Source organism: Pleuronectes platessa, chromosome 17, assembly GCF_947347685.1.
Source record: "Pleuronectes platessa chromosome 17, fPlePla1.1, whole genome shotgun sequence".
In the NCBI taxonomy this organism is placed as follows: Eukaryota; Metazoa; Chordata; class Actinopteri; order Pleuronectiformes; family Pleuronectidae; genus Pleuronectes; species Pleuronectes platessa.
This window is the reverse complement of record NC_070642.1, coordinates 14,224,046-14,247,663: the sequence shown is the minus strand read 5'-3', so window position 1 is coordinate 14,247,663 and position 23,618 is coordinate 14,224,046. Positions and strand designations below refer to the sequence as shown.

The following is a 23,618-nucleotide window of genomic DNA, read 5'->3' as shown; positions in this document are numbered from 1 at the left end:
AGTCATTGTGTTAGTTCCTCTGCGTCATGACACTAAAAGTATTAAATGACAAAAGTTGTGCAATCCAGTTTTCTGGCACTGAGCAAAAGATTTACTTTCATTTGCAAAGAATCTGAAAAGGTCATTGGGGCTTTTTATTTGTTCCGGGCTCGAGTATCGCAGCAGATTTATCTCCGATCTGCACTCAGAACAAACAGCTACTGAGCTTTTAACTGAATTTATTTTTATATTTATTTAAGATTTTCTTACCTTGGTAAATTCTGCCCAAAGCCGTCCCCTGACAACCGTTATGAAACGATGGTTGAACTTTTTATTTCACTTCTCCTTTATACGTCTTGATCTTTGTTTTTCACTGAAACACAAGATCACTTTGTATAACTGCTCTTGTATAAGAGTTATTATAACGTAACACAACACCAGTCAGATTGTTGCCGAAGGAGGAAACAACAACACCTCACAGCGATTGACATTTAAGTAAAGATTAGAAAAACCACACCATACAAACGAGTCGTGACCTTTAAAAAAAAAAAAAACTTGATTTCTCATTTCACACTGATCTCTGATTACTCCTCCAAGGAGGTTAGGTTTTCATCTGTGTTTTTTTTGTAATTTAGCAGGATTATGCAAAAACTACAAGATGGATTTTCACAAAGACTCAAGGAACAAACCATTAAATTGTGATGTGAACAAATAAATCAGGCATGTGTGGAGAGCTAATAACCGTGAACAGGTGGAAGTTTGTGCAGATGGGGATATCATGAAATCACAGAATTGTAAATCATAAAACATTTTAGGGAGTGATCCAAATGTATCAGAATGAATATACATATTTTCATGTTTAATATGAGCAGTTTGCAGAACTTTTCTGTGTATGTGGCTTCTGTATTTGACCTCAATATGCAAACATAATAATACACATAAATCAATTTAGAAATCCCACAATGGTATTAATGTGGCCAATCAGCCTTAGAGGAGGTATGCACTCTCTGCCCGTCTAGTTAATATATATAAAGATCATTTAACAATAATGGTGGAAAAAAGTAAATGAATAGATACAGGACTTTTGCAATAATGTTCTTTATGACAACAAAAGAGGGAGCCCTAAATAAACTGTATAGTAAAGAATGATTTCATAATTAAAGTGAATTAACCCCTAATAAACCGTATTTGTATTAACACTTCACGGTCAACAGTTCCCTCTACTGGACATTTTGTGAACTACACGGTCTGCTTCAGCCCAACAAATCAATTAGTTTTCACACTCGTTATCAGCTATGGTGTATTTCTGCAGCACGTCCGTGGTCTCACCTCGTCTCAGTCACTGGATCAGCTGGAGGTCAGTGTAACTCTGCAGCTCGACCAGGAGGGAAGATCAAACTGTCCTGTCCACAGGCCGAGGCCGAGCAGCAGGAGACCTCCGCCCAGGACAGTGGTGCAGGGTGGGGCACTGACCTGGATCCACAGATGGTGGGTTCAAATGACGGTTTAACTATGGTTCTCAAAATGTCCCAAAACCATCATATCTCCACATGTTAAAAAAAGTGAAGGAAAACCCCCTGATGCAGATCCTTCCACCAAGGAGATCCATCCAGTAGTTTCTGTGTAATCTTGTGTACATAAAAAAAACAAATTGACAGGGGAGTTCACCTCCTCAGAGGTTATGATGGCTGATGCTTTGTCTTTAAACACCTCACCTCTTCTCTCCAGGCCATCTACAGGAGACGTGTATAGTTTTCAATTGCACTCCAGGCCGAGGGGACATGCTTTAACCCAACAGCAGCATTCAGAGTCTGGTAACTCAGACTCAAATCAGTTTTAAAGTTAATTGGATGTAAATTATAGATAAAACCCTCTCATCTGCAAGAGGCACTACAATGGTTCTATTTATATTACATTAATCTTTTTTAAATCTCAAAAACAACTGTCAAATGTCTTTTTTTCAGAATCTTTCCCACAATCAGCTGCACGTAACAGATAATAATAGATATAGATATAATTATATAAAATCCATCAAACTCTCAGGTGAGCAGGTCTTTTACCTCTCAAGATGTTTTAACTTATCAGCACTGTAGATAAGTAGATATTTAAAAGTGCAATTTAGCCCTTATTTAAATGTATTAATTTGAAATCAGTGGTTTGATAAAGGCACTGTTGGTCCCTGGCGCTTCACTGAGTTACATTCAATATTTCCAGATTTATTATCATGAGGGTCGAAAGCCTTGATACATATTCAATGCTATTTTGGTTTAGTGGGAAAACCCATTTTTTTGTAGAGCAGGAAAAAAGAGCGACAAACAGATGTTGTGCAGATGTTTTCTCTCCTCTTAAATTACAGTGAAGCGATTTAATCACTTGATGAATCTGTTTGCTGAGCCGTCCCAGAAACAGATGCACGGCAGCTGGGAGACGAGGACACGAGAGGACAGATCTGACGTCTTCAGATGAGAGTTCAAGTCGTTATTCATATTTTAATGTTCTTCATCTGCACAATGACTTTTCTAAACCAGCTCAACTCTCACAACAGTACAAATAAAAGCTCTGCATGATATGTCAGTGCCCATGAGGAGGGACTGAGATCACCCCCCGTACTTCTCAACCCAACCCACTCGTGTCCAGTGGGAACACTTGAACCTCTGACACCCACCAGCTGCACCCACCTCAGCTGTGCCAGCTGTGTGTATGGACGAGGGCCACGGGGGCCTCAGCCTCAGCCTCCTCCGCTCCATCCCAAAATAATCTTCAGGTATGAGGGGAGGACAAGAGGAGGAAGAAGAAGGGAGCTGGCGTCCACATCAAAGGGCCGAGAAGAGGAGAAGAATAGGGCCAGATGCAGGCTGCTTGTTTCGGGCCTGTAAAGGAAACAGCACAGTTATGAATATGCATGGCAGCCTCACTTATACAGGCCCAGCACAGCAGGATTATTATACTCAAGCTGTGAGATCCAACAGTGCCATCATCTGACAATGACATGGCATGACATGATATACCATTTCCTCTGCATACATTCTATGTGTCACGAGTTTAACGTGATGACATCATATGTAAGATACAAAGAATCTGAAGCTACATCCAATTGCAGTTAGTCCACATCCCTGCTGAGCAAAAACTACTGAACATATTTCTACACAACGATGGGACACGAGCCTAGAAAGAAAATTTGGCATTGACTCGGATCGGACGTTTTTTTAATTTAATATTTTCCTTGATTTCCTAGGAAATAATTAATGGATCATGATATATAAATATATTATAGGGGACTGATATCTTAGCGTGTGGCCAATTTGGTGCTTGATAGAATTTAAGTGGAGTTCTAGGTCCTACAACATGCCGTGACGTTTACCATTTATTAAAAAATTAAGTAGAAATCTCTTCTATCGAACTTTGCGTTAAACAAAACATAACAAGTGTTTGTAAGAAAATAATGAGGCATGTTCTTACCGTGATGCGTCTCCTTGTTCCTATAACTCAATAAAATCAGAAAACAACATTTGTGAGGATAAATTTGTTTACATGAACTCAGAAAAAGTTAAATAATGACTTGTAGTGAAAATTCCTATTCATATTTTTCTGAAAAGCTAAACAGTTTTTAATCTGTGAAGAATGATGCTGTCCCTGTCTGTATTAATAGGTGAAGCATTTTCCAGTGCACTTTTATGACAGGATTTTAAAATGCATACAAGAGCTGAAGACGTTCTGCTAAAAGAAGAGCAGCGGTTTCATACTGCATTATGTTCATATGGGGTATCTGACTATTTAAAGTTAAAGTTTAAATTGAGAATTGAATAACATTTGTAATTGTACCATCAAAACACCTTTTCCCCGCAGTTGATCTGAAATGCGATGCTTTATATAATGACACTGATAATTCGCTTATTTAAAAGAGAAAACATAAGAGAATAATTTAGGTAAATGATCTCTCTGATGTGGTTTAATGAAAACAAACAGCTCACTGCCAAATTTCTAACAGGCCATCTTTCATGTGAATGGACACAAAGACTTAAAACCCCACGTCTTATTGAGCGCTCCGATTGCAAATTCACAGATTTGGCCAAATTTTGCAGAGGAGACAAAAACCTGCCAGTGAACCCTTCAGATATCTCTGCACCCGCTGGCACACGCCGCCAATTACCATCATGTGGAAAGCGCTAATGGAATCTTGAGCAGTAATAAAAGTAAATAATTAAATTAGAGGAGGCCTTGTGTCATTGTTTGCTCTATTCAGGTCCATTAGAACCTCCAGTATTCTCATGCTAATCGGATGTTTGGAGGGTTTTTTTGGGCTCTCATTATGAATCCTGTGTTTTTCCTCCAAACAGACATTTGTTGCTCAGACATTTGTGTAGGTGCTGGCACAGAAACAAAGACGTACATTAGGGGCCATTGTCCCCCTGTGATTATTAAAGTAAACAGAAATAGTGAAGGGGGATCATACACAGCTGCACACACTCCAGCCTGTGTCTGTGAAGTGGTGTAAAGGGCCGAGCAACCCTCAAGACTTTGTCAGAGATGATCACATTAGCTGCAGCTTCTCGGGAGCCGAGCGCGTGGCCGGCTAATGAGGCTTTGAAGATTGGGCTCTGGAGCAGGATTTCGGCTGCAGCGGAGGATTCAGCAGCAAAACAGATTTGGCACGAGATAAAATGCTGCAGACGAGATCGATGAGGAGAAGAACCCTGCCTTCCTGTTGCGCTCTTATTTTGCCGTTGTCATATTTCAGAGTTCTGTTCAAAAAGGCAATGTCCGCTACTTATAGACGGAAGTTAAAGTGAAATACGCAGCTGGCGGTTTCTCTGATGCAGTGTTTGCTTGGCTGCAATAAGTATTATGGTCAATATCAATGAATGTGGAATCAGATATGATACACAGATAGGAAAATACATGAGATCTGTCTTGTTTGCGCAGAACAAAGATTAAATGTATAATTCTACTAAAGCAGGACAACAGCACATCTTTAACTCTGAAACCTTAAGATGACCAAACAAAGTTACAGAAGGAAATGTGCAAGACAAGTTTTATTACATAAAACTCTTGAGATGTTTCATGTTTAAAATGGTGTCTTTAAATAGATACACGTATTTTATGTAAATTATAGCACTGGGAAAGATCCAAGAACATAAAACACAAAAACATGACACCAACTTGTGCGTTTCGAACTCCCCCCCCCTCCCACAACTAAAAGCCCATTAAGTAACATAAGATATATTTGTATATGTAAAAAAAGAAATAGTGTCTGGTTGGTGTTTTCTGCAGATGAACATTGAATTCAGTCTCATCAACAGTTTAGTTTATGAGAGCAGTGAGAAAAGTTTAAAAAACAACAGAATATAGTGCAGAACATGATTGAAGTGAGCGAAGCAGGAATATAACTGAACTCATTCACCTCTACACACGTTCTCGTCAGACAGTCAACATGGATTTCCTGGTATGGAACTGATATACACAAGTTCCCTACTCAAAAAAATCCAGTTTCCTCTTTTTCCAGACGGCAGCTACTGCTGATGACTCGCAGCAAACCGAGGAAATCTTTCAGTCCTGTGTTAACATTAAAACATCTTGAACTCATCTGGGGGAGCGACGTTCGGCCCGACGGTGGAAAGAGCAGCTCAGGAGCATCGACTGGGGAACGGGGGAGAAGGACTTGCAGCCAACTGTGGCTGAGGGGAAAGAAATCGTTTTTAACCAGGACGCTGCTTAATCTACTGATACATGTGAGCATCTGAAGAGCACATGGGCATAATAACACCCCCTTAGGTGCTTCAACAAAGACATGTAACATCAATGTGACTGAAGACAAACTATTTTTCTAAACATTTTTTTTTTTGCAAGGGCGGACAATTCAAATGAATCTCTATCAATAAAATAGCCTATTAAAGCTCCATGAGTTAGACTGAACACTTAAAAAGAGGAAAGTTGTTGTGTAGAGCGTTTTGTGCGTGTTTTTGTGAAGTGGAGTTCATTTTAAGCGGCTGAGCGTTGCGGTGGAAGACACTTCACATGTCCAGAAGCAGCAGTCGTGGATCTTCCACCACAGATTTGATCTTCCGCAGGAAAGTGACGGCTTCTCTGCCGTCAACGAGTCGGTGGTCGTACGTCAGCGCCACGTACATCATGGGCCGGATCTCCACCTGCCACAGCACACAGCAGTTCTCTTGTTAACTTGTGTTTGACTTAATCAGAATAGGAAACCAGTAGATCCAGCTTAGTATGTTTAACCACTGCTTGTTACAGGCAGATAAAAAGGACCTCCTGGTTTTTGTTCGTTATCGTGTGACATTTAAAGCAAACATACACTTCATAACTCTTTGGAGCCTTTTGTACCAGTTGAACTTGTTTTGACCCAGTAGATAAACTGGTGTCCCTGTGTTCTTACCTGGCCGTTTATAGCAACAGGTCGCTCGAAGATTCCGTGCATGCCGAGGATGGCGGACTGGGGAGGGTTGATGATGGGCGTTCCAAACATGGAGCCGAACACGCCACCATTGCTGATGGTGAAAGTGCCTCCGTCCATATCTTCAACAGCAATCTCATTTTTACGAGCCTGAGGTGAACAACACAAAGTATTTGTTATTGTAGTTATAAAAATAAAGCTTTAATAGGAAACAGTATCTTTAGGATGCTGATGATCACAAGGCTTCTCACCTTTTCTCCCAGAGCGTTAATGGCTTTCTCAATGTCAGTGAAGTTCATGGTCTCAACGTTACGGATCACTGGAACCACGAGCCCCTGCACATGCACACCATGTTACTTTCACAGTTAGACAGCGACTGGTTTTACACAAAGATTTAAAGTTCAGAGTCAAAGGTCGTACTTTTGGAGTTGCCACAGCGACACTTATGTCCACATAATCCCTGTAGATGATCTCTTTAGTGGTGTCATCGATGACTGGAGTGAAAAACAGAACATTTTAAACTTTAACACTTCGGTTTATGGTAATACTTTAAAAAGTTAAATATCAAGCGATAGAAAACACATTGTAAGTAAGTGTGTGTTGTCTCACCAGCATTGACAGCAGGTTGGTCAGTGAGAGCGTATGCTGCAGCTTTCACAAACGCTGACATGAAACCCAGTTTGACGGCGTGCTTCTTCAGGAAAGCATCTTTATAGAGTTTCCTCATCTCCTGGATGTTGCTGAGGAAGATCGAGGACATTACAGAGGAAACAGGTTTATATGAAAGGAACAATGTGTCCCCACATGTGAAACTGGAGGACCCACTCTTCTGCCATGAAACGTGAATCCAGTTGTTTTGTCTTGAGCTTGTGATCCTGACAGGCCAAGCTTTAGATCTTTGCTGTGTCTCACCTCATGTCGACCTCGTTGAAGGTGGTCAGCATGGCGCAGGTTTCCTGAGCCTCCTTCAGCCGCTGGGCGATCCTCAACCTCATACGGTTCATCTTCACCTGAAGAACAAACACTATCTTTGATCCATGTTTTTTTACATTGTTGGGCAGCCATGCATGACAAAAACATGTGTTACCCTGTTTTCTCCTCTGCTGCCTTCTGTTGGAGGAGCGAGTGCTGGAGGTGCAGGAGCAGCTTTCATGGCAGAAACTACACAGAGAGAAAGAGAGACAGGCTAAAAATTAGATTCAGATAAATCAGACCAAAATGCATCTTAATCATAAACTCATTTGGTGAGAAAAAAATTCCATAGCAAAAATATATAAAATCTATTTTCTGAATTCTCCAGTACCGAGAGCAGAACATATCATGTGAAAAACTTATAATTCAGCCTTTTAATACCATGTTTCTGTAGTTGTCACCCACTCATATACATACTTATACACATTAGAATGAATACATGCTATCAGTAGATTTATATGCGGGAGAAGGTAACACACCAGGTTTGGCCGGGGCCGCCTGTGGTGGTGCTGGGGGCACTTTAGGCATGGCTGTGGGGGTTGAAGCTGGAGGTGGAGGAGGAGGCACTGCAGCTTCTGCAGCTGGGGCAGCTTTGGCAGCGACGACTGAGGAGACAAGACGTAGAGAAGGAGCAATGAAGTCGAAATGATTCACAAAACGTACAATGTGTGTCAGTGTGTTCATTGTGCTGTCATGAATGAATCAATTTTTATTTGTACGTTTTAATCAGTTTACATTTGGTTGTAAACCTTCGGCTTTTCAGTCACTTTACAATGCAGTTTAGACTTTGTTTACACGTCTATATTATTTATACTTATACAACACACAACTACAGTAAGATTTCAAAGTAAAAAAATGTGGTGAAAAGCAGATCCTGTCTTTGCGTCACAACCAAACCTGTTTTATTACATATTTTAAGTTACACAACTGATTTAACATTTTCAAAATATGTTGTGTAGACTGGAAGCAGCATTTAAATAGTGCCAAGTTTTTCTGGTTCACTGATAAAATGATAATCTGATGATCAGTTAAGCCTACCTCCTTTCCGCAGTTTGAAGAGGGGAGTTCCTGATTCTACCTTCTCTCCATCGGGAACCAGCAGCTCCTCAATCACTCCAGATGCTGGAGCCGGGACTTGAACAGAGGTCTGGAACAACAAAATACACACGTTTTACATAATCTTTTTACATTGTGTTGTTGTCAAAAAAATCCTGATTTGAGGTTGATGCTCTTTCCTGTCCGTACCTTGTCCGTCTCAATCTCACACACCACCTCATCTTCTGTCACTGAGTCGCCCACAGCTAAAGCAGAAACAATTGTTCAGTTTCATCTTCTGATTTATTCATGAAACAATACAGGAAACTGACATGTGTGAAACACTGATAATATTTTACAGTCTTAAACAAGTACAAACCTTTCTCCCACCTCACGTCTCCCTCTGAAACAGATTCTGCGAATGCAGGAGTTTTGACGGTGACGACATCCTCCCCTGAACAAAGGCAGAAGCAAGAGTTAGTCTAATAAACACTGGGCAGAGCTGAGGATAAGATGCAGAGAGCTGTCTCAGTACATACTGTGAACAGTTGAGGTTCTGAAGTATCTGATGTGGAAGACATTCACTGCTGATGGAAATTGACATCTAGATGAAGAAAAAAAACAAGTCTTTATTTTTTAGACAAATCTGAGAAAAATATTAGTCTAGAAATAACTAGAGGGATAAAACGATTGGTCATTTTTATGTCCGAATTATCTTTCAGCTGTATTCCACAAACAGTCAGAAAATAGGAGCATTTTCATCGCAAAAGGCTAAAAAAAGAGGATCCTTCAAATATCTATATTTATCCAAAAATAAGGCAATCAATTTAAAATTGACAAATTAATTTATATATTACTGTTATTATGTATCTCATTGCATTATATTTATATAATTCATATTATAAAAATATATAAAGAAAATAATAAAATGCTTAGAAAAATGTATCGACTAACTTTTTCAATACTATAATACTTTTAAGTACAGGCAATACATTGCTAACATACAGATGTAGTGTTAACAGCTCAGTTGAATGACACATGAATAAGGGAGATGCATGTTCCCCTGGGGGACATTTACAGATAAGTGGGAGGAGGAGGCACTTACATCTCAGGACTCCTGTAAACCAGCCGGCTGCAGACAGAGAGGCCTGATGGTGAAGAAGACAGACAACCTGATGAGGCTGTGACACATGACAGGTGACAGGAGATGTGTGACAGCTGCAGTGAACCGCTCCTCGTGCAGCTCAGTCATTCACAAGCATTACACACAGTCGAGTTTATTCATGAGAAACACTACAGACAACGTAAAAACACAAATGCACACATATGACTACGTTTTCCTTTGTCCACACGAGCGTTTTGACAGCGGATCAGTTTTGATGCACGTCCATAACGCGCCTGTCAAGCGCACTGGACATGCGCACAGCGGCGTGAACAGGAAGCAGCGCGCGTTCCGGTGCGCACAGGAAGTACTCGGCGGTTAGCAGCAGACGGAGCTAGGCTAGAAACGAAAGATGGCGAAAAGTAAGATCCGGGATTTCTTTTCTTGGTCCGACGACGAGGTGGAGCTGCTGCTGAAAGTGACGCAGGAGTACAAGGCGGCCATGGCGGCGCAGAGCACCGACTGGGAGTCGTCGCAGAGCAAATATGGCGACATACTGGAGCGGTACCGGGAGTATTATCCGTCGTCACAGGAAGCCATGGCGACTGGAAAGGAGTTCCCCCACAAGAAAGAGGAGCTCACTAAAGGTATGTGCGCCTCGTGTCACTGGAGCACACGGGTCGTGTTTATAAACGTCTTCGTGTGAAGGAAAGTTCCTCTTGAGAGGGGGGAGGGGTTTTCTTGATGCTTGGATGTAAAAGCCGTTTTCAGACATCAGTTCCGGGGGATGTCCGCAGAATCGGGTCGAGACTTTCTCTGGAATAAGTCTTTCACATCACGAAACACGCAGCAGGAGCTTCTCCAGTCAACATACGTCCATGACAGCACGGGAGTCTCCCAGGGTCAGTGCAGCATTAATGCATTCACTCTGCTTTGGAGGTCACATGTTGTTGTTTACACCAGAGGTGACAGTTTGACAAGAAGCTGTCTTCTACGTGTACAGCACCGCTTTTTCATTCTGAGATATTTGTTTTCTCTTCTTTTGTTATTAATTTTCACGACCAAATAACAAAAAAAGTGAATTCATGAACTGTCACATGTTCGACATGTCAAATCACCCATGTCATTGAATCCTGCGAAAGATTGATCTCCTGTTGTAGAGTTTCTCTAGTCAAAAACATTCACCATCATGCAAACTCCAAAGTGGTCCGATGGAGGGTGGGGCAGCAGATGGAGGCAGGATGTGCCTCATCAATTCATCTCAGATCACATGTTTTTCTTTATAGCGCATCCACACAATCTATCAAAAGGTCAATGTCCTGTTGTCATCTTCATCAGGGTCTTCCATGTGTGTGGCACCGCCATTTCATGTCTGTTGTTTTTCCCATGGGCTCAATCAGACTTTATGAAGTTGGGCTTTTAAACATGTAGAATGCAGCAGGAGATTCTCCACTCAGAATCAGTCAATAGCACATGTTTTTCTTTACAGGACATCGACACCAGAGATGCCCTCATCACCAAAATCTCTCTTGACATCTTTGTCATTGTCTTTCAAGTCCTTCACCCTTTTGTTCCCTCAAGACTTTTTTGCTTCTGTGGCATGTTAGAAACATCATCACAGCCAATCGCTTGCAGTGAATCCTGCTGAGGATTTATTTTTTTCTCCCATGGGCTCATTCGGACATTCTACGGAGTTTTTACTATTGTCCTGGCCAGAGATACTTTTGAGAAAGTCCTGGGCTCTCACTTGGGCATTTGCATTCTCACATGATTCTCTGGAGTTCAGAGCATGTCTGAAAGCAGCTCAATTGTTCTCCAGGATAAAAGAGAAGAAATAACTAATTAATGTGTTATTTCTGTGTTCACAGGACAGCTGACCACAAAGCTCAAGGCCATTCGATTCAAGTACCGACAAGCGGTTGATTCTGGACGAAAGCGTGGTCACGGGCGAGTGATCCTGCTCTACTTTGAGCTGTGTGACTCCATCTGGGGAGAAGCTCCGGTGACGCAGGTATTGAGTGAAGGCATCAAGACCGAGGACGTGCAGGAGGCCCTGGATACAACCAGCTCAGCGTATGGTGGCTCATCATCATTGCCCAGCGAGGATGGTGTTGCAGAGGATGCTGGGTCTGCAGAGACTGCGGGGAGTCCATGCCAGAGACTCAGCGCCTCCCTGTGTGGCTACAGGCGAAATAGGCTGAAGAGGAAACTCGTCATGGACAGTGTCACGCAGGAGGATTTGGACATTAAAAGACGACTGCTGCAAAGGTTAGAGGCCACAGACGACTACTTTGTTCAAACCATGGGTCACTGGTCTTCTACAATGGACCGATTATCTGACAATATTGAGCGACTGGTACAGCATATTGTCTGCTCTGGAAACAACCTCCCCACTCATCACACACATCCCACCACAGCCCCCATCCCTATGGACACACAGGCACAAGAGGGCCACTCCTAGATCACCGCTCACCTTTACTCGACCAGCACAGCATTGGACTAAACCCAGACCACAGAGACTATGCAGATGTGTAGATATTTAGTCTTCATGTTTGTGCCTTCTTTTTGTAATCCAATTTTTTGCATGTTGTAATATTTCAACATTTGCTAAGTCTGCATGCTCTGTAAATATTTACTGAGTTGGTGGGATTTATTAAAAACTTTCAAAAGCAATTTTGTCTTCTCAGTCATCTGAATGAGGATCCAAACATTTATTTAAAAACGTGTAGGGGTCTCTAGTTAGATTTTCACCTTTGTAAATCAAAATGATTAACTACAGTGTTTACTGTTACAGTGGTTAATTTCTTCTTTGCCAAAGTACCCAAAACATGTACATGTCGCACCTATAACTTTAAGACTACATTCTCCAAGACATTATTTATTCAAGGAATTCAGTATTTAATTTTCAACATTTATTTAGCATGCATTTGAAATACTTCAAGTACAAAGTATAAACTCAAATACTCCATAGTATCACAACAGTTCATAGCAAAGGCAAACATTGCATTCATCTGAAAGCTGTACCGGTACTACTGTTCATAATCCCTGTGTAAAACATCCTGTTCTCGTACTTTCCCCTCAGTTGAGTTGTCTGTTCTCATTTTTGCTCACATATGCTAAGTGGCTGAAAGTCCCTGTCATACTGGATAGCAGCAATTATGCTTTGTTCAGTCACAGCCTCTCTGTGCGGTTCACAGTAGTTGTGCAGAACAAAACACACATAGGTAACAAAGGGAAGATCATCAAATGTCTGTGTTTGGTTGAAGTTGGCAACAAAATCCTTCACTTCGGACTTACAGACCTTTCTAAATGCATCAATGCGTTTGACTGCATGAATCTCAGGTTAAAAAAGATGTGTAATACACAGAGTGCTAGAGAGGTCACCCCGGAAAGACAAGCTTCAGGAGCCAACGCCAGTGTTTTTGTTTCGGAAGATCTATAGTCTACATAGTAAGTGTATAAATATACTCACCAGATACACTTTGTCTGTGCAGCACATTATTGGGCTGAATGGATAGAAAGAGAAAAAACTGTTAAAGAAATATCAATTTGTTTGCGTTTGTGAGTTCTGTCTGGTTTATATAAAATATAAGACAAGTGGAATGAGTGAGCATCAAACCAGAACTTGCTTTTCTCCTTAACTGAACACCAAAGGAGCCTAGTTAATCTGCTGTAGCACAGCAGCCTTGGCCATTATGATTGTAAACAGACATGCGTGAACATCAAGTCTTCTGCACTCATTCACCTGTAAATACTGGCTGTGCAGACTCCAAACAAAAGACTTATCCCCTTAATCTGACCTTCAAAACTTCCATGCTTAAAAAAAAAAATGTCTTGATCTTTGAGTTGAAACACTTGATTTTCTGATGCTAGCTGCTGTTGAAAGATATCTGTGCTGAATTACTGAATGCTCTGAATCATGTGTGTGGGTGTAATGAGGGCTGGGCCTCTGTTTGAAGCAGGCTGTTGAGTTCTGGCTGCTGCTTCTCAAGTGGAATTGCAAGTGACCCTGTTCTGAACCAATGGATGCGGGATGCAAGACGAGGGTGGAGTTCTCAGAAACACACCAAAATGTCTTCAATGGATCAAAAGCATGGACAGACGTGCAGACACTTGAGTTCCATTATTTTTCCTCTCCAGAACAACTGGTCTCGATTACATACCATGAAGGGCAGAGATTACATTATAGACACTAATGAACCACTAGCATATTCAGTTTTATTTTGAGTTAAGTCTTCTTAAGTGATTTTTTCAATGTCAAAACTCCTCCTTCACGTGATTTTCAAAGCGATTTAGTGCCATTGCATCTACTGACATGTTAATGGTGGTGACCTAGTAGAGAGTAAAACAGCTGCTTCGCAATATATCCTGGCTCCACTAAACCTACCTGACATACTGGTGCTGTTGCATTACATTATACAGATTAAGAGGTTTCTGTTATCTATTCTCGTCTACCTTCACTGATATAATTAGGGTGCAAACAATTCGTTGAAATACAGTAATATTCAACAGCATCACTAACTCTTACGTCCAATAATGACCAACTAGATTAATCATCGCCTGTGTAACATGAAGATGGGCTGAGTTTGACCTGGGTGTTCCTAATAAACTGGTAATCGACTGGATCCCACTTTATAGGAGCAAGGATGTAACACCACATGGGCAATGACTGGATTTAACTTAACACCTTTAAAAACACTTGACTAAATGAAACTGAACATTGCAACCACCATGGAAAAACACTTTACTGCAGGAGAGTTGTATTAAGGTGCATTCGTTTTTGCTATGTGCACATAATAAAGTGACGTGCTTATGTTTCTGCAATCAATAATCAGTTGACAACACCATACTGGGAGAAGTACAACCCAACCCAATCACCCAGGTTCTCTCTCTGGTGATCAGGTTTCAGCCTCGTTACCTGACCACAGCAGAGAGAAGACAGCTGAGCATGTGAGAGGAAACCATGTGGTCCCCCCCTCTCTGCACACACGTGTCTAGCATGTCTGACAGGTCACCCACCTCCTCAAGCAGCAGGAACATGCTAACATTAGCCTTCCACGTAAAATACCCCAAAACAGTTCTCGTAGCTCGTTAACAACACAGAGCTCTTTTAGCTTGTTAGCTTAGCCAGTTTGTTGTGACTTCCTGGTTGGAGCTCAAGGTTTAATAACTATTTTGGAAATTAAACTTTTCCTTTCAATTGTCATGGAGTGTGTGGGAGACGGTTCAGGGCGTGTTGACAGAGCTGAGCTGCGGGTGGAGCTGTCAGTGACGGTGTCCTTGTGGCGAAAGGCCCCCGCTTCCCAACAAGCTAACCCCGGCGCTGCGCTGCTACACAGCCGGTGGAAGCTGGTCATAGTTAGCAGGAGCAGCTTCAGAGTTCACACACATATCGGTTCGGTGTTTGTTGCGTTCCTACCTGGCTCACCGCTGACAGGGACCGGCCCAGCGCCCGGTAAGCACACCGGGACCGTGACAACATGGCGGTAAATAGCGGCTGAGCCTCTGGTTGACAGCCGGAGAAGGAGCAGTGACCGGCGGCTAAACTACTGCTGCTGCTGCCGCTGCTGGGAGGAACCACTGTGTGTCAGGGAGGGGGGAGGTCCGCTGAACCAAAGTGGCAAAGCAGTGACTTGCTAAGCACCAAATGTATACATCACGAACTAAAACCTCACTAAACAACATATAGTAATAACACAAATAATACTTTTTAATAAGTCAAAAGTATAGAATTAATATCACACCATCAGGACTGTACCACTGTCCTGTTAGAGAGATGTAACCATTCAGTCTGTGGGTGTGACCGACACTTTTTAAATTTTAAAAACTAAATATTTCAGCCAAATGTTAAAAACAGAGTAAAACTATTAGATTTAAGTTTTTATTCCTCATTCATTGTATTAACAGTGAGCTGCTCCATTTAAATAATATCTAGGTAATGTTATTATGGGGATGGGTTGGGGCCCATGTGACCACGCCCCCTGTTGTCTCAGCTTGAGCAGTACAAATAAGAGACACTTTCCCTCCTGCAACTTCCAGAGCTGCAGCCTCCTCTGCTCCCCTCCACACTGGGTAGGTTATTTCTCACTTTAGTCATAGATCTACTTAGTCTCCCTAGAGAGGAATATTTTTAACCTATGGCTTTAATTATGAATTGGAAAAAAATAATCTAGATTTGAATATAGCTTAATAGTAATTGATGCAATTGAGAAATGAGAGAACAGCTGCCGTGCAAATGTTCAATTCCTACCTAAAACGTGTGTCTTTATTTTCCTTTGTCAAGCAATACATTTCATTTTTTATTTTTATACTTGTTTGAAATGCAATGCAGTTTCTTGTACGTAAAAAAAAAGGATTTTTATTAGTGTTTCATTTTCAAGGATTTCAGGAAGAAATCTAATTTTCTAGTCCTGCAATACTTCAATTATCTAATCAATGGTATTTTTTCCTACTGTTGTCTTTCTTACCATGGAAGCATGGATTCAAGTGTTTGGAGCGAGTGCCTGTATTCCACCAACATCTGCCTCGATGGCGGCACTGCACAGCATCTCTCCTCTTTCCCACCTGAACCTGTGCCTTCAAATTCAGATGCATCAGGTGCTTTTGTGACTTTTGCCAAAGACGATGAGAACATGAAGGTGGAGAGTGGTTATTACAGCAGAGGTGAAGCTGGGTCGAGCTTGATCCGTTCTGGCTCGGTGGAGCTCGATGGCCCCTGCTCTTTAAGAAGGCACCTGTCTCCTTCAGCCGGTTCTTGCGGTCATCACGACAGGAATCTAAGCAGTGGACGTCAAGCGAAGCGTGCCCGAGTAGAAAATATCATCAAAGGCATGACCGGCTGTCCAGGCATGCACTTCCCAGACGTGACGGCAAGTCAGCATGAGTGGGCAGACTGCGAGCAAGGAAGAGGAAGGATTGGAGGACTGTCTTTGCATCAGGAGCACATGGAAACAAGGGGATCTGGTGGTGGAAGTCCCAAGAAGCAGCTTGAGAGTCAGCAGCACCTCCAACAGCTCAGAAAAGAGTTCTACCAAATCGATAAAGTAACCGAAAGCACAGAAAACAGTGAAGAAAAGTACCATACTCCTGACACATCGCCAAGGGATGCATTAACCGATTCATGCCATGAGTTTGAGAGCAGCTCAAGTCGAGAACATCAAGGCTGTAAAAAAGTGAAGCTGATGAGCCACCTCCAAACCAAACCTGAGAGAATCAAGCTAATGGCAGATGTCTTAAAGTACGAGCTGTCCAGGGCCGTCAGCAGGAGTGTTGACTCCGTTTTTAGAAGTATGCCGCTTCTACAGACATCACCAACCCAAGAGGGTGAAGAGACAGATGTATCTCTTCATTCATCAGCGTGTGAAGATAAGAAAATGGAACTTTCATGTTGTGGGAACACAAAGGTGCATGTTCCAGATGTCCAAACCGAAGCTCTGTCCCTGGTTGTGCAAAAGCCTCGATTGGAAACACCCGACAAACTCATCCTCCAGCCCAGACCGAGGGCTCGTCCAAAACCGGCGGTGCCCTTCGGTCATGACTCCGCTCTGACTCTGTCACAGAAGGATCACAACGTTGCACTCAGCTGGCTGCAAGACGGGTCCTCTGAAGTCGGCCAAGCAAAGTTTGAGATGCTGGACGCGCGTTGGACTTCAGTCAAAGTGAGATCGAAGGTCAACTCTAGATCTGCGAGAAGCTCACAGACTCGCTGTGTGGAACCAACGCTTTTAGAAAACCTGTGCTTTCCTCAGGTCAAGATGGAGTCCGACAGTCTGGTCATGCTGAACGTATCCTTTTAACAAGACCCAAATAGGTCTTCTCTAATATTTGATCTTTTAAAATAAAGTTTTGTATCTTAAAGTCAGCAGTGACAGAAAGTAGAGGTGACTTTAGATACAAGCAGTATCTCTTCTGCCTTTTTGAGGTTCAAATAACAAACCTTTTCATTTACCCAGGTATGTGGTATAAACCAAGTCTGGTCGTCAACACCAATTTCACCTCTTTTTAAAGAACACAGCCACTTTGCATCTTGCAGAAAATATATTAATTTCTCCCTTTGATCTTATAAACTTTGAAGTAAATCGCAGTGACTCCCTCTGTCCTGATTCCTTGCAGAAAATGTTTGCTGGCTCATTAATGCAGAAAAAAAAAAATCAGGCTTTTTCATCTTGTATAGAGGATGCATTTGTGTGTCTGTTTTAACCTTAACACATTTCAGGAGGGTCTGACGACAAAACATCTGCAGAAAGCAAAGCTGATGTTCTTTTACACCCGCTACCCGAGCTCGCTGGTACTGAAGATGTGTTTCCACGACGTGCAGGTGAATGTAATAGATTAAACTAATAACAAAATTTGACTGAAAAGCCCAGATTTTATAAATGTTTCATTATGTTGGGAAAGTTGTTGCATTTTTCTGTGAAAAAATCTCTGAAAATCTCCATGGTGTTTATTATGAAAGCGATTTCCAACCAGTTTGATGCTTTATGATGCACTTTTCGCGACAGAATAAACAATCAAGAGACAACTTCATCATTTTTTATATTTTATTCAAAATCAACAGCATTAAAGTCAACCAATTATAAACTATTGAATTCCTTTGATTTACAAGATGTGTAAATAGTTTTTATTTGCTTTACATCTTGTCTTGCAGCTTCTCCAACACAAAGCCTAAGTCATTAACGTATTTATCGAATCACAAAACAGTGATTTAATTTTAATAATTTGCATAGTTCATGGACTCACATACCTGTTTCCTGTGTGGTCCTCAGTTCACGCGCTGCATCACCTCTCAGCTCATCAAGTGGTTCAGCAACTTCAGGGAGTTCTACTACATCCAGATAGAGAAGTTTGCCCGCCACGCCCTCGTGGACAGAGTGGCCGACGTGAGGGCTCCGACTGTGGGGAGAGAATCAGAACTTTTCAGGACTTTGAAAGTGCACTACAACAAAACCAGTGACTTCCAGGTGAGCCCAACCAGAACCTGAACGGTGATTGTTATTGTTACTGAATGGACACGTTTTCAAATTTTTATGACGTATACAACTTGAATATTCTTTTGAAGAGCAGTGGTGCTGAACTATCTCTGTTATTATTATAAATTAGTTTGGTTTGGAAGCATTCAATGAGGTATATTTCATAATAATAAATTAAAATAATTTATTACTTTATTTACCATTTTATTGTTTGATCATGTACAGCTCAACACAATTTACTTTTGATAGATGTGGTTTATAGTCCTCGGGAGTCTTAAAGTATTTTCATTGTATCATCATCTCCTTAGTTTTAATTGGAATACTTTTCAAAGCAATGTGGATTGAGATATTAATTGATTTCATACACTGTAAGTTACAAAGAATGATACCCCCCCCCCCCAAAGTAGTCAGCTGTGACCTGCTGATGTAATTTGCTATTTGTACCAAGCTGAAAAAAAATCCCATAAAATAATTTGAAGACCTGCTTCTCCATAGTCAGACGTTCTGCATGTGTCAACGCGTCAGCTATAGATTTTTATTTAGACATGTTACATGTGCAGATAAATCAAATGTAATAACCACGGAAATTAATTTGTGCTAGGTGGGTAATCGATGATGTTAGCAGAGAACGCAACCACAAAACTACTTAATATACAAAAAGATACAAAAAAATAAATAAATCACAAAACAAGCTTTTATGCATATATATATATATATATATATATCTCTAAAGCTTATGACATGTAGCTGAAGAACATGATTTAAATGTTCATCTTAACCACATGTTAGTAATGTGCACACAGTGTCTTTATTAGGTGCACCTCTACAATCTGTTATTCAATTGTTCAAAGTTCATCGCATTTAGAATGAGGCTTTCTACTATTTTCATTGTGTAAGTTTAACGTATTAACTGTAGAAGTCTGGGAGTGTCCCCGCTGCATTACAACTTTTTCATCACTCACACACACACACACACCCACGTTTTATTAATTAAAAAATCCATCCCCTGAAGGAAGGATTAATTTCAAACTGAGCACTAAGTGTTCACCGAGTGAAAACTGTTTCTGGTTCATCAGCTTCATTTAAGAGTTTTTAATATACATTTTCTAATTAATATTAATTAAAAAAAATTCAAGTTAATACCTTTTTTACTATCATACTGTATAAAAGCAGGGATGACATAGCTGCAAAATATTAAGTATTGTACAACTTTTTTTCAATAGTTCCCTGACGCACACACGCAGTAATATGTAATGATGCAATTAATGCTGTGTTAATTAAACACAACCTTGATTAATGAACCACTAAAAAGTAATGAAGACATCCGTCCATAATGAGTCAGAGTTTCTGAGTTTGGTCTGAGAAGAGCTGAACAACCTGCTGATCGTTCAATCCCACATTTAATTACTTTTTAAGAGTTAAAGAAAATAATGCAAGTACCTATGACAAGAAAGAGAAAATGTTTAAGACCAGAAAACTTATTTAGATTTTAGTCATATGTATCTTTTTTAATAATTTCAAACCTCCCTTTAAGGAAGAAACTGAACACAGCCATATAAACGAATGCTGCGAGTATGACAAAGGAAGGAAGAGATGCTTTCCTCAGCATAACCACTGTGACTCCCATATCAAACAGTTTCTATCTCCTTTGTTATGTGTTTAGTAATCTCTTCGTAAAACAAACTACCATTGTGTATTTTTTGTTTCATATTCAGTTTAGCCATGAAAATATAAAGCCCATAAAAGGGGAAATAATCATTACAAAGCCACCGAGGCGACCTTATCTCAAAGGTCACACTGGTTTACTGAGAATCTGGTCAGCGGGTAGTGGCATTAAAAAAAAATCTGGTGATCATTCAGTCTCTACACTCTTTCATGGTGAACGTAATCACGAACATGTCATCAATGAGACTGAATTGAAAAACCAGAGGCCCAAAAATACCAGACGTTTTGGCCTGAGCACATCGATAGAAAGGAAAGGAGAAAGGGATTTACCAAAGTAAACCTCTTGACCAATCGGTGGTGATGATAGCATGTATAGAAAAGACACAGGAAATGATTTATTGAATACAGTGGCATTATCCATTCTGCTTCTTTATCGTTTCTCTCAACGTCTCTGCTCAATTTTCTACGTGGGACACAAAAAAAGGTGGTTCCATAGGTTTTCACAATCAACACATTCTTTTTTTCTCAGAGTCTGAATTCTGAAGGAAAAACGCATGTAAGTAAATCAGGTGTGCAACAGCTGATGTTTATCAAAGCCTGTCTTCATGGCGTTCATTGTATTTATAACATGTATCCATACTAAAGGATGAGCAGCTCAGTTGGGCTGCTGTGGCACTTGTCTGTTGAGTATCAAATACAGTCCACTGGAATTCAAGCACATGTTGTTCAGTAACACGTTTCAGAATATTACGGGTGTTTCACATTTATTTGAAATGACACTTTTACAGACAATACAATCAGCACCGTTTGCTTTTTGTGCTGAAATGAATCCATGCATCGGACCATTTTTCACTCTTATCCACGACTCCTTGTTCCAATTTTCCAGCAGAATAGATAGTTTTTAAGTCATTTTCTTCCAATGGGCAACAGTCAGAGAAACATGCTGACATCAATAAAAGAAATTGATAAGCTCACATGTTTTTGACTCTGCTGGTTTGGACCGTTTGGAATTTGTTGTTCATGTTTATCTTTACTGACTAAATCTATTAACACAATGCAAATCATCCTCAAATTGAATGTGAGTCGAGCTCTAGGCAGCTAAGATGTCTAAAGGCAACATGTTGCATCAATTAATAATTTTTCCTCAACGTTTTGTTCTGATTGGTTTGTTTGGAGAATTTCCCGGCCGGTCTGTGGTCGTCAAAGCTCCAGATCGGCTGATTGTCAAACCACTGTTTTGAACACAAGCTAAACTTAGTGACACTTTCTCCCACAAAACCCAACTTCCATCTCAGCCCCGAAATAACACCTTCAACTTTAGACTGAATCATTAATTTACATCACCTCAAGGCCACAATGGACAAAGGTTTTAGATAGTCTTCAACTTTTTAACTTTAATTTGAACAAACTTAATTTGAGCTACCAATTAGAGCCTTTTTTTGAAAAAGAACCAAGTCTTTACAATCTAAAAAGTAAATATCAATATGTCAACAGCTAATATTAGCTTATGGTATTAGTAAGGTAATTAAAGTAAAGTCAGTTGTGTGTTCTTAATGCAACATGTTAATGATTATTTCTACAGACTGTTTGGTTGTCCATTCTCAATTATAATCGTGTTACTTACCTGAATTAGCCATATATGATTCTAACTAACTATCTAAAATATAATGCAAATCTTCAACTCTTGACAAAATATTTAAAAAAAAGCCTATGGTTATGAACAGTAATTGTTTAAGGTTTGATCTTGACTTTTTTTTTAATCTCCTGTGGATTCACAGGTCCCAGACAGATTCCTGGAAGTTGCTGAGATCACACTAAGAGAATTCTACGTTTCCATTTCAATGGGCAAAGATCGTGATCCATCCTGGAAGAAAGCAATCTACAAGGTGATCTGTAAACTGGACAGCGATGTACCGACTGAATTCACAAGTCATCACTCTGGATAAAAGCAAACAAGAACTTGGAGCTTGATACACGTGGCAGACCAATCAACGGCTGCGTTTCTTGTGTCCATGGCCGGCCGCTATTGTTGGATCGTGAAGTGGTTGGACGTCATATGTACTTTGCTATATCAGACATATTGTATAGCAATACTACATATTTTGTACAATGTAAAACTGTTTCATCACAACGTGCAACAGAGGAGACAGCTTCTGGTTTTTGAGACGCATTCGTATTTAATGAGTACAAAATAAGGTCCACACCACATCAGAAAAAATATATTTAATAATCAGCAGAGCTCATTGTTGTCACAGAGTATTTAGCATGGAAGTTACATGAATTTAAAAGTGATTTAAAGATTTTTTTTATATCCCACCCAGTCCTTGCGAACTGTGGGAAAATAAGTGTTTCTTTCTCTCTTCTCTACTCACCACACGGCTCCACTCTTCACGTCCCAGACATCTCAATGGTTGGTGGGACCAGTGAATATCAACCATCGTCTTCATCATTCGCGACAAGTTTTCACTGCTAACGGATGCTTGCTTTGTCTTCATTGTTGATTCTCCATGACAAAAATTTCTGATGTGTAGAAAATTCTGGATTCTCAAGTACTTTGTGGATGTAAAATTTATTTAAGAAAATATCGACACTTACTTATATGATGTATATTACAACACTTAATGTTCGTGTGCGATGTGCTCAAAAGCATTTGTATTGAGCAGTTACTCGCAAGAAAATCGAATATAAAATGAGAAAACATGTTTGATCACATTAATGAGCCACTCAATATATATTTATCAGTCATAAGCAGACAGCTGGGATATTCTGTATAAAGCTATATGCTTAACTTGTAAATAATTAACATACATTTGCAGCCAGATTTTTAAAGCTTAATTTAATATGGAACTAAATTGTGAGGCACTTCTGTGTGTAAATGAAAACAAAATGAAGTAATTATTACGGTGCTTTCTCTCGTTATTATTGCGGCAAAATAGATTAAAAAAACGGCTTAATATGGTGCCTACAACAAATTTTATATTCAAATTTGAACCTTTAACTTGAATTCCCAACTAAAATTTAAAAAATGGATCATAAAAATACATTTATTTATTATATTAAACTTGCCATCGAAGAAACCAGGCTTTAACCACGTGATCCCCAAATCTTGATTTTACTTTCGTATAATTTTCCAAGACATATTTTGCATCTTTAAAACTTAAAACACCATGTATCTGGAAAAAGTGACCATTCATTCTGGGAATGTGCAGCATCTGGACTTTTTGTGTGTAATATAATTCCCAAATATATTTGACCACTTGCAAGTTTTTAAACACAGGGCAGAGATTGTCCGGATATCATCACACTGACGTCTGACCCACGCAAATCCATTCAAACAACAACTTGAGCCATAGAAAATACTGCAACAAGCACAAGTCAAACACATTTTTTAGGAGAGAAGTCTTCTTAGATGAGTTTACCATTCGGTAAAGTTTACTATATACTGTAAACTACTTGAAATTGACGGTAGACAAAGAGAAAATTGCAA

General features: G+C 40.3%; 3 protein-coding genes across 4 annotated transcripts; 2 read left to right on the top strand and 1 right to left on the bottom strand.

Moving 5' to 3' along the window:
- Nucleotides 1–4,994: 4,994 nt before the first annotated feature.
- On the bottom strand, nt 4,995–15,067 carry LOC128460195 (dihydrolipoyllysine-residue succinyltransferase component of 2-oxoglutarate dehydrogenase complex, mitochondrial). Its single transcript, XM_053445267.1, has 15 exons — nt 14,917–15,067; nt 12,970–13,003; nt 9,501–9,543; nt 8,935–8,999; nt 8,775–8,849; nt 8,606–8,661; nt 8,399–8,507; nt 7,840–7,965; nt 7,476–7,549; nt 7,301–7,398; nt 6,998–7,128; nt 6,809–6,882; nt 6,640–6,723; nt 6,371–6,538; nt 4,995–6,125 (listed from the first exon to the last, which is right to left on the bottom strand). Exons 1-15 carry the CDS (start codon nt 14,977–14,979, stop codon nt 5,991–5,993), a joined length of 1,335 nt encoding a protein of 444 aa, XP_053301242.1. The 5' UTR covers nt 14,980–15,067; the 3' UTR covers nt 4,995–5,990.
- Nucleotides 9,823–12,170, top strand: LOC128460196 (uncharacterized). 2 transcript variants are annotated; one of them, XM_053445268.1, is made up of 2 exons: nt 9,823–10,144; nt 11,366–12,170. In XM_053445268.1, exons 1-2 carry the CDS (start codon nt 9,910–9,912, stop codon nt 11,956–11,958), a joined length of 828 nt encoding a protein of 275 aa, XP_053301243.1. In that variant the 5' UTR covers nt 9,823–9,909; the 3' UTR covers nt 11,959–12,170. The 2 variants fall into 2 exon arrangements, with proteins under 2 accessions (XP_053301243.1, XP_053301244.1); XM_053445269.1 differs by lacking the exon at nt 9,823–10,144 and adding an exon at nt 10,151–10,399.
- Nucleotides 15,068–15,534: 467 nt separating the features above from the next.
- Nucleotides 15,535–22,821, top strand: LOC128459827 (prospero homeobox protein 1). Its single transcript, XM_053444738.1, has 5 exons — nt 15,535–15,569; nt 15,973–17,281; nt 17,713–17,814; nt 18,263–18,457; nt 21,910–22,821. Exons 2-5 carry the CDS (start codon nt 15,974–15,976, stop codon nt 22,075–22,077), a joined length of 1,773 nt encoding a protein of 590 aa, XP_053300713.1. The 5' UTR covers nt 15,535–15,569; nt 15,973; the 3' UTR covers nt 22,078–22,821.
- The last annotated feature ends 797 nt before the right edge of the window (nt 22,822–23,618 follow it).